At 29.9% G+C, this 15,609-nt stretch overlaps 8 protein-coding genes across 8 annotated transcripts; 6 read left to right on the top strand and 2 right to left on the bottom strand.

Annotated features, from left to right (window-relative positions):
* Positions 1–234: 234 nt before the first annotated feature.
* Positions 235–1,860, top strand: PPL_02298 (uncharacterized protein; the record flags this gene model as incomplete). Its single annotated transcript, XM_020573289.1, has 4 exons — positions 235–269; positions 480–661; positions 749–827; positions 963–1,860. The coding sequence occupies 4 exons, from the start codon at positions 235–237 to the stop codon at positions 1,858–1,860; spliced, it is 1,194 nt and encodes a 397-aa protein (XP_020437406.1).
* Positions 1,861–2,211: 351 nt separating this feature from the next.
* Positions 2,212–3,147, top strand: PPL_02297 (L-type lectin-domain containing protein; the record flags this gene model as incomplete). The annotated part of the gene is made up of 1 exon (XM_020573288.1): positions 2,212–3,147. One exon carries the CDS (start codon positions 2,212–2,214, stop codon positions 3,145–3,147), a length of 936 nt encoding a protein of 311 aa, XP_020437405.1.
* A 436-nt stretch (positions 3,148–3,583) lies between these two features.
* On the top strand, positions 3,584–4,623 carry PPL_02296 (uncharacterized protein; the record flags this gene model as incomplete). Its single annotated transcript, XM_020573287.1, has 2 exons — positions 3,584–3,902; positions 3,971–4,623. 2 exons carry the CDS (start codon positions 3,584–3,586, stop codon positions 4,621–4,623), a joined length of 972 nt encoding a protein of 323 aa, XP_020437404.1.
* Positions 4,624–4,713: 90 nt separating this feature from the next.
* Positions 4,714–5,664, top strand: PPL_02295 (uncharacterized protein; the record flags this gene model as incomplete). The annotated part of the gene is made up of 3 exons (XM_020573286.1): positions 4,714–4,720; positions 5,104–5,549; positions 5,650–5,664. The coding sequence occupies 3 exons, from the start codon at positions 4,714–4,716 to the stop codon at positions 5,662–5,664; spliced, it is 468 nt and encodes a 155-aa protein (XP_020437403.1).
* A 367-nt stretch (positions 5,665–6,031) lies between these two features.
* Positions 6,032–6,954, bottom strand: PPL_02294 (uncharacterized protein; the record flags this gene model as incomplete). Its single annotated transcript, XM_020573285.1, has 4 exons — positions 6,032–6,146; positions 6,212–6,404; positions 6,782–6,845; positions 6,952–6,954. The coding sequence occupies 4 exons, from the start codon at positions 6,952–6,954 to the stop codon at positions 6,032–6,034; spliced, it is 375 nt and encodes a 124-aa protein (XP_020437402.1).
* Positions 6,955–7,077: 123 nt separating this feature from the next.
* On the top strand, positions 7,078–7,834 carry PPL_02293 (uncharacterized protein; the record flags this gene model as incomplete). Its single annotated transcript, XM_020573284.1, has 4 exons — positions 7,078–7,136; positions 7,161–7,407; positions 7,451–7,649; positions 7,806–7,834. The coding sequence occupies 4 exons, from the start codon at positions 7,078–7,080 to the stop codon at positions 7,832–7,834; spliced, it is 534 nt and encodes a 177-aa protein (XP_020437401.1).
* Positions 7,835–8,845: 1,011 nt separating this feature from the next.
* PPL_02292 (uncharacterized protein) lies at positions 8,846–13,319 on the bottom strand (the record flags this gene model as incomplete). The annotated part of the gene is made up of 6 exons (XM_020573283.1): positions 8,846–9,307; positions 9,409–9,539; positions 9,650–9,841; positions 9,986–10,520; positions 10,728–11,734; positions 12,116–13,319. 6 exons carry the CDS (start codon positions 13,317–13,319, stop codon positions 8,846–8,848), a joined length of 3,531 nt encoding a protein of 1,176 aa, XP_020437400.1.
* Positions 13,320–14,769: 1,450 nt separating this feature from the next.
* PPL_02291 (uncharacterized protein) lies at positions 14,770–15,392 on the top strand (the record flags this gene model as incomplete). The annotated part of the gene is made up of 3 exons (XM_020573282.1): positions 14,770–14,838; positions 15,168–15,220; positions 15,278–15,392. The coding sequence occupies 3 exons, from the start codon at positions 14,770–14,772 to the stop codon at positions 15,390–15,392; spliced, it is 237 nt and encodes a 78-aa protein (XP_020437399.1).
* Positions 15,393–15,609: the final 217 nt, after the last annotated feature.

Genomic DNA, 15,609 nt, shown 5'->3' with positions numbered 1-15,609 from the left:
TAAAGGACTAATTGATTTTTTTAATTTCGCAATGGTTTTTGTTTTTTTGATTAATTTGGTGCCATGGCAAGTGATGAATGGGTGATGATAGACCACTTGTGCACCAACAAAAAAAAGAGCAAAATTTAAGCAAAACTGTTAAAAAATGAAAATCATAAAAATCTTTTATATTTATGATTATTAAAAATAAATAAAAATTAAAAATTTCAAAAAAAAAGGATTAAATAATAATAAATGAAGATCGCCTATTTATGGCTTGCCATCTTGATGTGAAATAGAAATTTATTTATTTTCAATACAATTAAAAGATTCAAAACAACAATCATTTATTATATTGGAGAGATCATGATCGAAAAACTATCATTTTTATTACTTTCTAAAATAGTTGATTTTATTCCCGAAAATATAGATAAGATTTGTTTTAGTTTAGTTTGCACACGATTTTTTGAAGAGAGGAATAAATATTTAAATTTCAACAGCGATACACTATCTATTAGAAATATAAATAATGTTAAGCCGAATTCATATATCAAACAAATCAAGAAATCATATCAATATAAATCAAATGTAGAACTGTATTATGGTTATTTCCAATGTAAACCAGTCGAAGCTTATCATTCCCAATCAATCAGTGATCTATGTGATCAATCAAATAACAAAAGTAACTTTTTATTTCCTTTTATTTAAAACTTTATTATCTATCTTATTAATTATAATTAATTCATATTATTATTAAAAAAAAAAAAAGAAATATATGATAATGTAAATCATTTATACATTCATCAGGCAAGAACTGATTTCATTTACAATGAATGCTTTGTAAAGAAGTTAGAGTGTTCCAATGTCAAAAAGTTGACTATGGGTGGTACAAACATAGATTGTAAAGCTAAATGGCTGCCAACCAATATTAAATATCTGGAAATCTGTTCAACTTCATTTCTGCCACTACTTTTGAAATCCAGTTTGGTATCGATCACCATTACTGCAAATTTTTGCGAGATAAACATGAGTTCTCTACCAACGACACTGCGTTCAATTACAATTAATGGAAATGTTACATTAGTAATCGATGTAGAGCTACCTAATCTAGAGGTACTACATCATCAGCTCATAGAATTAGACGATACCAATATTTCATTGTTACCAGCTACACTTCATTCCATTTCCATAGAGTCAAGGCATCTTAAGTACTTTAACTACTCTAAAGTAACAACATTGAAATCAACAATCAAATCGATGATTCTCAATCAGTCTTATGGATCAAAGCTCCAACCAAGCGACTTTCCACCGACATTGACCAATTTAACTGTAACAACTATTTACCCGTTGAGTAGAATTGGCTTCCCAACAAGCTTAAAATCACTTAGCATCATCGAGGTTCCATTGCATTCCGAGAATGATCAAAGCTTTGATAATGTGGCAGTGCTACCACCAAACCTGGAGGTATTGGATCTCACCTATCTAATTTTTGGAAATCCAGGAGCTCTTCCACAGGGTCTAAAGAAACTCTATACAGGAGGAGTTTTCAATTTGAAAGTTGAATCACTCCCAGACTCATTAGAGTTTATGAGCCTCAGCGATGGTTCAATACTCCCATTTGGTTCAATACCACCCTCAGTCAAACATATTTCAATGTCAAAGGATTACTATAAACTTGATCAACTTAAAAGTATACCAACAACAGTCAGTGGAATCACAGTCGGCAACCTCCAACTGAGAAGAATAGATAATAATCAAAATTATTTAATAGTTGACAGTAATGATAGTTCGAGAATATCAATACAAAATATTTTAGAAATACCAACCTTTATAGAAAAACAATTTAAAGTTGAAATAGCAAACGACCCACCTTCACCTTAAACTTTACAGTTTAATTATTAAATATAATATATTGAAAAATAAAAATAGAATTTGATATCTTAATCTTAATAAATATATTAGATTCAAAAAGATTAGGAAGATAATCGACAAAAAAAATGAGATTTATTCTATAAAAAAATATATTTTATTTTTAATTTTGTTTTTTTTTTTTTTTTTTTTTTTTTTTTTGGATATTAATTAATTTGTGTTGATACAGAACGAAATCGACAACACTTATTATTTTTTGCATATGATAGAATATATATTTTTTTGTGGTTATCCATACAAACAGAATCGAAAAATAAAATGATAAATATTTAATACAATAGTAATGCTGAGAAATCAACGAAAATGGGAAATATGGAGGATAATGATAAAACAAGTAATATAGATTCTCAACTTGCAGGAAGAGTACTAAAGAATAGAGTATTGCTCTATGCGATCGTTTTTCGTTTACCTTTATTTGTAATGACAAAAAGGAACTGTGTGATCAATGCATACCCATCAACTTATTTTGATAATCTAAAGTGGATTAAAAATGAAGAGGAAGAAGATGATGAAGAGGAAGAGCAGAGAGCAGTGGAGAATGGCGTAGATAAAAAAGAGAAAGAGAAAGAGAAAGAGAAACAAGAAAAACAAGAAAAAGAAGACGATGTCAATCTATACAGAGAGTTAAGATTGGTAAAGGATATACATTTTATTTCGCCTATCAACAGTTTTTGTTGGAGTAGGAAAAAGGTTCGGTATATCTCTGGTGGTTTCATTGTTCGATTCGATTTCAAAATGGGAAAGCATCCACTGAAGTATAATGATGGTCCACCGGCAGATGGATTTGCATTCGTCATACACAATGACCCAAGAGGTACCGATACCGTTAGCAGGTTGTACTATGGTGGCAGCGGACTTGGTTACAGTGGCATTACAGCATCGATAGCTGTAGAGTTTGACGACTTCAAGTACAACGACGATCCAAACGACAATCATATTGCAATACATACCAACGGTACCGATCTGAACAATTCCGAACAAAAGTATGCATTGACCTATGCTTCACCCTCGTTCAAGCTGTGTGACTTCAAGTATCACCAAGTCGAGATTATCTATGAACCAATAGGGCAGCAATTAACAGTAATAGTAGATCATGATGAAGTTATTAATCATAATATCGACATCAATGATACCATTGGCATTGGTGAAGATGATTCAGCTTTTGTTGGATTCACATCGGCTTGTGGGGAATTTACACAAAACGTTTTCATAAAGAATTGTTCAATATATAGATACTAATTAATTTTACAATAAATCGAAAACATGTTTGCAGAGAATGCGCCATAATCTTTTTTTTACAAATAAATTATTTCAACACAGATTCAAGAGTTTTATTATTTTTTGTTTCACAACAAAATCGCACATTTTTTTGGCCACAAAGAGAAAATTGTAAGTTGGTCATTACCTTGTTTTATTGTTCGACCACTTTAACAAGGTGACATTGTTGTTCAAAGAAAGAGTGAAAATTTGGTGGTGAAAAAATCATTTAACCTTAAATTTTTTTTGTAAACTGGTATCAAAAAAAATAATGGGTATCAGAAATACAAATTCATTTTGATTCTTAAATTAAATTAAATTTAAGAATGAATGTCTAGAAACTATAAAAAGAAGTAACTCAATGAAGTTAAACTTTCAAATTTCTTTTCTTTTTTTAAATAATATTTTATTATTAAAAATGTCAAACTTTAAACAAATATTTACAATTATTATTTTTTTGTGTCTTGGTAATTTGGTCTTTGGTACACTTCTTGAAATGGCTGGAATGGGTCACCATGGTCATGATGAAGAATGCCAAACACCTATTACGACACTCTCTGCTAATAAAAGAGCACCTGGAGCAAAACGTGACATTGAAGCCAGCTGGAAGAAGCAACCTTATACTCCCGATATATGTGAGCCTGTAGATTTCAATGGAACCTATGTTGCCCCCGTTGACGATGGTGAAAATTTCGATATCTTTGCCGATGGAAGAGGTGCTACTGTCTGGGCACCATGTATGTATTGTCAACTGTAATAAAATATTAATGTTATGTCTATTAACATCTTTTTTTATTATTGTAAGTGTCACCACCTGCAGGAACATTATATACTATCCGTGGTTCCGACGAAAAAAATTATATCTTGGGTAGAGATCAGAATGCCAATATGCGTATAGTCAAGAAATGTGGTAACTATTGGTATCAATCGAAGCTGTACTTTAAGAGTTGGAGACAAGTCAAACAAGATAACAAATGGAACCAAGATACAATCAAGTTGGCCGTTGCCAGTGGTACAAGAACATCGAATTCAATCGATATTTCACGTCCTATCGCCATTGAGACTAACAGAGAAGACTATAGCTGTGCTAATCAGGGAACATGGACCTACGGTAGTGCACCAGATGGTAGCGCTTGGCTTGCAGATCTGATCATGTCACTGATTGATATTGTAACCGGAAACTTTAAGATGACAAGAAAAGGTTTGCAAATTTTGGATGCCGATGTCAATGGAATTGCACGAGGTTGGAACACAATTGCATCTGATTGTAAGACATCCTATCCTCCTGAGCAAACTTTGGTTCCCTCTCAATATGCATTGGAGGATAATGGAAACAAGCGTTATATGTACAAAGTTAGAAATAGCTTTGGATATCTTATTGCCGAATGTAATGGAGATGCTTTGTGGTTCAGTAACAATGCTAACGATGATACCTATGTTGTATTCACTCCAATGTAATAAAATAATAGATTTTTTATAACTCTATCTTCAGTCATTCTATTGATCATTAACCTAATGTATCAATATACATTATTTTTTTAAATAAATATGTCTAGTAATTGATTAGTCAATATTTTATTTTTCTCTAATTATTATGATTCCAAGCAATAGTATTCTTAATTTGTACATGAATATCGTGATAAATACTTATCAATCCCAGAGAATGCAAAGATTAAATAAAAATAAATAAAAAAATGTTGACTAGCTGATGCAATTTATTGTCAAAGTGTAAAAAAATTTCTAAAAATAATTCTCTGCAGAAAGTTAAAAAAAAAAATAAAATTAAAGTAATTAAATAAATAATTATTTTAGTTAAAGATATTTTTTCATAAAGTGTTTATGTATAGAAAATGGATAAGAAATTATTTTTAGATATATTTAACAATATAATATTGAGAATAAAAGTTTTTGACAATGTTTATTTTATTAATTCTGAAGAAAGATTGCGCGTCTACAAATGGAATCAGTTATTGGTGACACCAAATATGTTGGTTGCATACGGTTATTTTGACGAGCTATCTAAATATTATCGATATATCATACAGGAGTGTCTTCGGAATCAATCTTGGTACACCTATTGTAAGAGAATAGCAATGAAACCATTCAACTTTTTCAATGTTAAACAATCAAGGAACAATATAATGGCTGGCAATCGATCTATAGAGATATCACAATTGGTCTACGATCAACAGATCGATCTTATAAAGTCAATAAACATGTCGATCTATAGTGATAATATGAGAATATTGGTATATCTGCTAGAGGAGTTGGATATTGGTATTGGTGTTAATATAAGGTTAGAGCTGATAGAGTATGCTTCCAAACTTGGAAGATTAAAGATTGTAAAGTATTTGGACGGATTACTAGCGGATTTCATAACCGATGTATCTTATGAACGAGCTCTGATGCTAGCGCCAATGGGAGAGTCTATCGAGTTGTTGTCGTGGCTGATAGGTAGAGTGGAACAACGTATTAAAAACAAAGCGAATCTGGAGCTAACCATAAGGCGATCGATGGCAAATGCTGTGTCTATTGGCCGTCTGGATATATTACAACTACTTATGGAACGTGGTAAGATCACACTTCGAAGTTATGAATCATCGTTGATTTCCAATGCGGTCAAGGGTGGAAGCGTTGAAATGTTGGAATGGCTCATCAATCACAATGTAAACCTCGATGAAATAGAATATGCCTACTTGGATATCGCTGCTAAACACGGCCATTTAGAACTTCTTAAATGGCTCCACCAAAATGGAAAGGGAACGGCAACTGTCAATGCAATGGATTACGCGGCATACAGCAACAACAACGATCGTTCGAACTTCTGAAATACAACAAAGACAAACATCACAAAGAGAGAGAAGAATTATCGATCATCTGATGTTCGCCCATCGTTATTCCAAAAAGGACAAAAGGTCTTTGCTAAATCAAGATAGTATGTCATTCCAGTGTATCCATTTAATTGATGTTTAGAATGTGAACTAACAAAAAAAAAAAAAATAGATGGTGTCGATATAGCACTTGGTGGGAAGCTACAATAACAAACATTGTATATAGTATAATCAATAATTCATTTGAATACAGTATCAAATTCAAACAAGGTGGTGAAAAGATACAAAAGACAAATGAAACTGACATGTAGAGATCGATGATGCATTGACGATCTTTTGCAATAATAGATTCATCTATGAATGCAAATGGTATGTTTACATTTAAAATTATCTTCACCAGAATAAATACTAACAAAAAAATAAATATTCTCATTTAATATAGATTATCTATAAAATCGTTGCAAGTGTTCTTTTTAAAGTTATTTAACATTTTTTTTACATATTAAAAAATAAATTGTCGTAATAACTACGAATTTAACGTGTAAGGGCATAACGAATCCCATTCGTAGTATGCTTTTTCATACAAATTTTTTTTTTTTTGCATTTATTGAGTTGAATACTAAGTAAAAACTTCGCGACAATTACGAAAAAATTGTAGTGTATGCAAAATGAGTTGACTGCGCTGGCTCCATTGACCATGAAGATCAAGATCATCGCACCTCCCGAACGTAAATACTCTCTCTGGATTGGTGGTTCCATCTTGGCGTCACTCGCCACTTTCCAACAAATGTGGATCTCCAAGGAGGAATACGATGAATCTGGTCCTGCGATTGTCAACAGAAAGTGTTTCTAAATATTTTAATATCCTTTTTTCACAAATTATCATATTAAATGTATCCAAAAAAGTCAACTGTTGATTTTATCCAGTTGGTTTTTAATTGTATAAAAAAAATGCCATATTGTTTCAACGCATATTATTATCACATAGATCTTTTTTTTTTTTTTTTTTTAATCAAATATCTAATATTTTATTTATTTATTTTCAAAACAATACATTAAATGTAGATAGATAGATTGATAAATGGAAAAAGAAGTAGAAATAAGAAATACTATTCTTTTTAAAAAGATAATTAAATCAGTGTATATTAGTAAACTTATATTCAGATCGGTTAGAGAGATTCACTATGTTGCTTTAATGAGAAATTCATTAAGATGTGATTGGCAAGATCTCGCTTGCTTTCCAGAGGAGTTGATTCGATATAAGTGTTTCGATAGATATAAGAGCGTGTTAAACTATTTGATTATCAATCAAACATCGATTGAACAGAGACTATTCGATGACTATATCGATGCCTATATACAATCACTCTCAACAGCAGCAACCCAAGGCAATACAGATTTAATAGAGTTTGTGTATTCCAAGGATCTAAAACGATCGGATATCGATTATAAAGCATTCTACGATGCCGCTATTAAATATGGCCATTTGGCAACCCATTGAATTTCTTCATGCCACTAAGAAGGATGTGTTCGGTACCATGGTATCTGTTTCGTCTATGGATGCTGCTGCAAACAATGGTCACTTCTCAATAGTAAAGTTTTTACACCACAACCGAACGGAAGCTTGTTCAAAGATAACGATGGATTCCGCCTGTAAATGTCAATTTTGTTGTGTGGAGCACGAAGTTAAATTGAAAAATAAAATAAACACACAACAATGAAAGGAAGGAAGGTAGGTAAGTTCTTTGATTGTATTTACTTTAAACGGAAATGGAAATGTATGATTTGAACATTTATTTACCTTATTAGTCAAAAGATGTTCAAAATCAATGAAATAAAATTAAAAAAACATACACTTTTATACTTTTTGGCTAACCAATCATTCCATTCTATAGCATTTTGATTATTTGAAGAAAAAAAATTGCAAAAAAAAAAGTATAAATAGAAACGTGTTTGGTTCGTAATTGGTATAACTACAAATAAGTCAAACCATAGAGAATTCTTGAAAAAAAAAAAAGAAAAATTACTGAGCTTTGATTGTATTATTTTAAGATTCATTTTTTAAAATGTTAAGGGATATAAATAACTTTCTCTCCTTCCAGTGATTACCCTTTAATTCTGGTGAAGAAAAAAATATAAAAATATATTTTTCTAAAAAAATGAATACCTATAAATTTAGATGTTTTAGTACCTTATTCGCCATAAGAAATAAAGTAAAATTATAGGATAAATAATTTCAGATACAATTTTCAAAAAATTCTTTACAAAAATACAAACTAATATAATGAACAAGCAAAGAGAGAGCTACATAGAGATATTAAAAAAAATATCAAAGTTAAAAACATTTTTAAATCTAGATTTGATTTACAGCTTTTTATACTTTTAATTTTCTTCATAATAATATAATATATATTCTTAAATTAGAAGTAATAAAATGGTTGAATGAGAATAGGAGTGAAGGTTGTACAACTATGGCATTTGACTATGCTGTTAATAATTTTTTAATTAATTTAAAAAGTAGACTACTCATATTGTTACATATCAAAGTTATAGAAATAAACTATTTCAACTTAAATAAATTAATTATTATTTTCTGAAATCAAAATTTTTTTCTTTATTCGTGTGGGATGAATGTTTTGAAAAAATAAAAAATGGACACTTAGAGGTACTAAAATTCAAATTATAAAAAATTAATAAACAAAATTAAATTAATAAAAAATTAAAAAAAAAATACATACAGTTATTGGTTTTAAAAACGGCAATTAACTTGACTAACGAACTGTATTATAAGACATTGAATCTTATGATCGTTAGCGTTTGACTTATCGGCAAAACTTAGGGAGTAGACATTAGACTGTGTATTTGCGTACTGACATGAACACCTTTGGACGGAAGGAATACAGTGACATGAATAGCCCCAAATATAGAATATTTCTGGCAGCATTCACATCCCTATTAAATAGGAAACCATCTTTGGCCAAAACTCGTTTCCAGTCTCTGGTGGGCACTTGAGTCTTTTTAAGGTTCAACTCGGTACTGTAAATAGAGTAGTGACTGTAGTAGTCGTAGTTCAAAAGCTTCTCCTGCTTTGAACCTTGACTATTCAAGTCACTACCAAATTCGACCAGTTCGGCATAGTCAGCTCTGACTTTCTCGAAGACAGTCGATGGTTGGTTGGTCGGTGGCACCGGCGGTATGTTATCTGGTGGCCATTTGGTTGGTTCAACCTTTGGTAGACTCTCGTGTTCGCACTGGTCATTGATAGCAACCATCAGATTCTTCTCTTCTCGTAGATAGGTACCATGATAAACCTGAAATATAGTTTGAGATTTAAAAAAAAAAAAGAAAAAATAAAATTAGTTTAGATCTTTAGATTTAAATATAATTTTTTTTTAAATCAAACAATACTTACTCTTGAAGTACAATATTCGTTCACCATAACGACTCTATATTGGTGTTGTTCGAGGAGTTTTTTCAACCCCTTGGTAGAGATGAAACTACGGTGGCCCTTGGAGTTGTGCCGGAATTCTGAAGCACCCAAAACTGAGAGAAAAAAGAAGAAAAGAGAGATGGAAAAAAAAAAATTGAATATATTAGTTAGTATAATAAATAATTTATTAATTAAAAAAAATAAAATAGAAAAATAAACTTACACACTAAACCTCCACTCATATGAGAAGCTGGCGTCGGAATAAGTTGTTTGACCAACTTGCTCTTTGCGATTTGGCCAAACCTATAATTGATTCGGCGAAGATATTTATGCCTTGGATCCATTTTGAAAGCAATATATTCTACAAATATCGACCAATTCAGATTAAAGTAATCTAATCTAGCCAATGGATTGGCTTTGATAATAAAAAAAAAAATTAAATGTTAGTAAAAAAAATTAAAAAATTAAATATTATATATCTACTCTGAGGAGGGATTTTGTCTTTCAAATAATTGAAAGCGCTTCTGAAGCCTTCGCATTTTTTTAGATGCCCTGTTACTCCTCCAAGAGTAATACTGATTTACGGATGCTCTCCTTACCAAACCATGTGAAGAGCAGCTGACATGGGAACTTCGGCCAGGATCCACAGAGTAACACGTTGGATCTGTATCAGATATAGACCTGAAATCTTCTACATGTTGTTTTTCTCTCTTGGACCCGGGCATTTGGTAAGGTAGGTAAAGCTTATCCTTTGACACGGCAGGATTAAATGGCCTAGCAACAGCCCTAGTAATGGAAAGAGTATCCCCGTTACTTCTGAACTCTGGACCTGCATAGTCGGCCAGATAAATAGAGGTGTCACCTATTTTCCTGGTCATCCAACTCGGGCGGTAGATACCCTTTACCGATGGTCTCAGCGACATTCTTGCATGGATGCTATCGATATCGATCGGTGAACCCTTCTTTGCCAAAAAGCATTGTGAAAATTCCATCGCCTCCTTTGACCATTTGTCGTAGCTCTTGTAGGCTGGATGCGGAAGGCACATCAGAATGGAATCTACAGAATCCTCTGTTTCAAGTGGTACCAGTCGTCGCTTCATTAAAAATATCGGAATTCGGGAACGTAGTCTTTCTGTGATATCAAAGACCTGAGTGTCGTCTTTTCCAGTCATCGTAGAGATGAATAGTGTTTGGGAGTTCTCTCCTGTTAACCATATGACTTTATGTTGACCCGCAGCTATCAATTCACACCACTCGTTGATTGATTCAACCTCGGATGCAGGTATCGAGAGTTCAGATACGTTTGCTCGTGGATAAGTATCTGTGAATCCTAAAGATTTTGTAGGACACTTGATTTGTTGCTTTACTGTCTTTGATTTGTTCTTCTTCTTGAACTTTCTCTCCGGCTTTTTACCTTTCGAAGGTTTCGTAGATGAAGTTGTTTTCTTTGTAGGTGGTGACTTTGGCTTAACGTTCATAGGGATACCAAAATTGATAAACAAACTCTTGAAGGTTTGACATATGTCATTCTCCGTCTTATTGAAAGCGAGATGTCGTTGTGATATTGGATCACTGGTCATAACCAAGATATCAAAATGATCTTTAACATTGATCGGCATGAAGTTGGAATCACATGAATGAACAGCCGGAACATTTGTTAATTGATGAGGAACATGTTGTTGTTTATCCAAATCGAATGTATTGGTTGGAAGAGTTGGTGATCGATTGGAAAAATTAACTTTCGTTGACAAATGTGACTCTGGTAGAGTACCCATATTGAGGGTGTCTGTGAATGTAGATCTGTACGATGGTAACACTTTCTTGAATTCGTCAAAATTGTCTGTGATTCCATTAATAAACATATTAAAATTCCATTGATAATCGCCATACACTGATTGACAATCCTTGGTGCACTTATCGGAAGATGAAAGGTGGTGCGGACAAAGCCTGTTGGCTTTAAATGATGTGATCTCCCTAGTAGTAGGTTTGGGGAGAGAAATGGAGTGCTTGTTCGCTATCTGTAGGAGCGAGTCAATGGTAACAACAGAAGACTCTGGAGGATTGGGATCTGAATCCTGTCTTTTGTGGTGAAAATTATTCCACAAGTGGTTACTAGATAAGCCAGGATATATCTTTCTAATTCTATCAATGAACCTATCCTCTAGACAATATTTGTTACCATGTTTGTTTATTTGTTTGACTACCTCTTCGCTGAGCAAGACAAATTTGGAAGACAGGTGAGAGCCGGGAATCGGGTGGCCGAATTCTTGGTGGCTTCTCTTTGGCTTAAAATAAGCCACATTATTTGCTTTATTGATGGATTCAAGCACCTGAAGAGGTGTGGAATCTATTGAAAAAAAAGATAAAATAAAATCTTTAAATATTTTTATTAGTATATTCACAGCTTTACTTTAAAAGTAACTTTATAAATTATCACAAAATAACTCACCATTATAATTTGATTTTGATTTTATTTTAATGATTTTACTTTCAATTAAAATATTATATATTATTAAAAATAAATAAAAAGTAGAGACTTTTTTATGAATTTCATAAAAAAGTTCTACATTTATTGATTTATTTATTTTTTTAATAAAACTATTAATGGTGTTTGACAATAATGATGTGAGTGGTGTTTTTGATATTGATTTTTGCACAAATTTTGTGAAATCAAGTAAGGAATCTATACCAGAGATATCCTTTTTTTCTATATTATTAAATATATAATTATTTATAAGATTTAAATCCTGTGTTGTTGTTGTTGTTGTTGTTGTTGAAGATAATGATAATGATGAAGATGAATGTTTATTTATTATATAAATAAAATTATTACATATATAATTATAATCTATTATAACATTATTTAATTTAATATATTTATAATAATCAATTATATGTTTATCATTTGTGAGTGGATGTAATCTTATAATTGGTAAACCAATCAACATGAGTCGTAGATTTAGTTCTCTTGTTTTTATTTTACTTTCTATAATATTTATTTTATTTTTATTATTATCAATAAATTCATTATTATTATTATTATTATTATTCTTATTATTATTATTCTTATTAGTATCATCTTCATCCTCATGTTTTCTTTTTTTTATTTTATCACTATTAACTTTATATGATAATAATATATTATTTGAAATAATTATATCGGGTGAATTATATAAATCTGATAGAATAGAAAGATATTGTGTGGTGTTTAATTGTGCTGATTTGGTAGTTGATAGATCTTTAATAAGATTTTCGATAAGTTGGTGATTTTGGAATTCATGTGGGGAAATTCCAAATAGTGTTAATTGGTGGTTGGTGATGATAGATGATTGCTCATTCAAATCTCTTAAAACATGCGAGATTGAAGAGTTTTTTAAAATATTGGAAAATTTATTTTCAAAAAGATTGAGTTGATTTGTATTACGTTGTCGTAATAAATCTTGAAATATTTGATATTTTAAAGCGTTTGATGATGAATGAATAGTTGGAGGAAGATTATTATTATTTTGAATAGGTGGTTCTGTATTAAACTTTTTAACAAAATATGTTTGAAACGATTGACAAAATTCACAAATATCATTATTGTTGGTGGATGTTGAAGGTGAGTCTGTTATTATTGAATGATATGAAGTTGAACAAAGTGACGATTTATCTAAATGTTTATGTGTAGAAAGAAAAGAAGCAAGAGTTAAACAATTTTTACAACGAGTAGGTCTATTTGAAGGTTCTTCATTTTGACCAACAAAAAGTGAGTGATGTCTTGTTCCGCAAGTGGTTGGTGGTGGTGGATTAGATTCTGAATTCGTTTCCGAATCAGATTCTGAATTCGTTTCCGAATCAGATTCTGATACATACTCTGAATCAGTTTCTGAGTAAAAGTCTGAATCAGACATATTAGATAAAATAAAAGAATATGCACATATAAAATAAAAAAACCAATATAATATGATAATAAATTAATGATGTTTATTAAATGAAGTGTAAAAAAACAAATATAATATGATAATAAATAAATGATGTTTATTAAATGAAGTGTAAAAAAACCAATTTAATATTATAATAAATTAATGATGTTTATTAAATGAAGTGTAAAAAAACAAATATAATATGACAAAAAATAAATGATGTTTATTAAATGAAGTGAAAAAAATATTTGTAGATAATGTAAATATTATTTAATTTCTTTAAATAAATAATTTGTTTGTTTGATTATTTATAGGATTCATTAATTCATAAAGATTAAATGCACCAGAACCACAAAATAAACATTTGAGTTATCTAGAAATCTATCAATTTTTTAACATATATCATATAATCTTTCTAATCAATAAGGAATCAAAATCTGAATAAGAATAATTCACCACACTCAATAGCTAAAATTATGATGCTCTTTACAATATATCATTATCAACCAATCCCCATAAACAGATAAACAACTAATCCTTTACAAACCATTGTAAGTGAAATTTTAAAACAGTTCAATTTTTTTCTACATATGTTAAAAGTCAATTAAAGCTAGTGAGAAAAACAAAAAAAAACCAACATAGCGAACCACTTGCTGTTCACACATTTTTTTTTTTTTTTGCATGAAAAAAAGTTTGTGGCGACTGCAGAACACTATTTTCGCTATGTCTGGTCAGGTGTGGGGTTTTAAATGATTTTTAACATATGTTTAAATATTTGTTTTTATTTATTCTAATTTCTTAGAATAATAGAGGACCAAGCTGTTGCACACACATATAAAATTTATAGATTTTTATATAACTCAAATGTTTAATTCCACGGAAAAAAAGATTCAAATTAAAAAAATTTGGGTGGTTGACCCCCAAATTTTAATTTGTTTTTTATCTGTCATTGAATGGAATTAAACAAATGTTTATTTTGATATATATTTGACTTTTTAGCTGTCTCCTTTTTTTCTAATATATAATATTATTTTGATTATAAAAAATACTTTAACAAATGTCATTTGCTAACCACTACACCCATTTTTTTATATTATCTTCAAGATAATTTATGGCGTTTGAAGAAGACTATTTTCGCTATCTGTAACTGGGTGTGGGGAATATTTAATAAATAGAGAGGAAAACAATTGTTAGAAAATCTCTTCTAAATCCACCTTTGTTTTTAAGATCTTTAAAAAATTTGCAAACACAATGAAAATAGCCCACCATATCTTTTTTTGTGATGTCTATTTATTTAATACCACCCACTTTTTTTCAATTTGCAAATATTTAGTGGAACAAATGACTAATCATTTTGTTATTAAAACTCTATTTTTATTTAAAAAGATTTTGTTTTTTAAAATCAAATATTCTATATTTTTTTTATAATTATATTAATATGTCATATCAAACAGAATATACTTCAACTTTATTAAATATTGATACTACAGATAAACAACTATTATCTGTACTCAGTGATTTCCAAAACCTTTTGAGTTTTATATTTTCACAACATTATGATTCTATTTTTAATAAATTTTATATAACAACCAATCAACTAATCAAATTTAATAATCCATTAAGTACACCAAAGATAATAGATGATTTCTTAATTAAAAATAACATAAAAAATAAGGAAAAAAAAAAAGAAATTTTCATTGAATATATAAAGTATAATACAATCGATTATGACATAATCGCAAAATTTTTATTTAAATATATTCTAGGATCCAGAGTATGTATAAAAACAATAATTATTAGTTATATCCAATAAAATATTTATATTTTGTTATATAGGTCGACATTGGTTTCGATTCGAAATCACCAGAAAAAGAAAAGAATTTAAATAAGTAAGTTTAAAATTCCTTTTATATCAATTCTATTATAAATTAATTTTTATTTTTCAGTATAACAATAGGTTGTTTTATTATACCATACATTGAAAATGATGTAGCTTTGGTTAAACTAAGACAATTTTTTAATAATCATCCTTGCCAAAATTTTACAAACAATGATGTTTAAGATAATTTTGCTTTTTACTTCTAAACAACTTTTTAGATGATTTATGATTTATAAATATGAATAAAAGTTTATTTTTATCTTTAGTTAATAATTTAGTTGTTAAAAATAATATATTTAAACATGTTAAAGAGATAAATAGATAAATAAACTTAATGATCCATTTGTCAAAATGGTTAATCAGTGAAAAGATTGATTTACATCCTATTGATATCCCGAA

The sequence above is a fragment of the Heterostelium album genome (assembly GCF_000004825.1).
Source record: "Heterostelium album PN500 unplaced genomic scaffold PPL_scaffold2, whole genome shotgun sequence".
NCBI lineage: Eukaryota > Evosea > Eumycetozoa > Acytosteliales > Acytosteliaceae > Heterostelium > Heterostelium album.
This window is presented reverse-complemented; position numbering and strand designations above follow the sequence as displayed.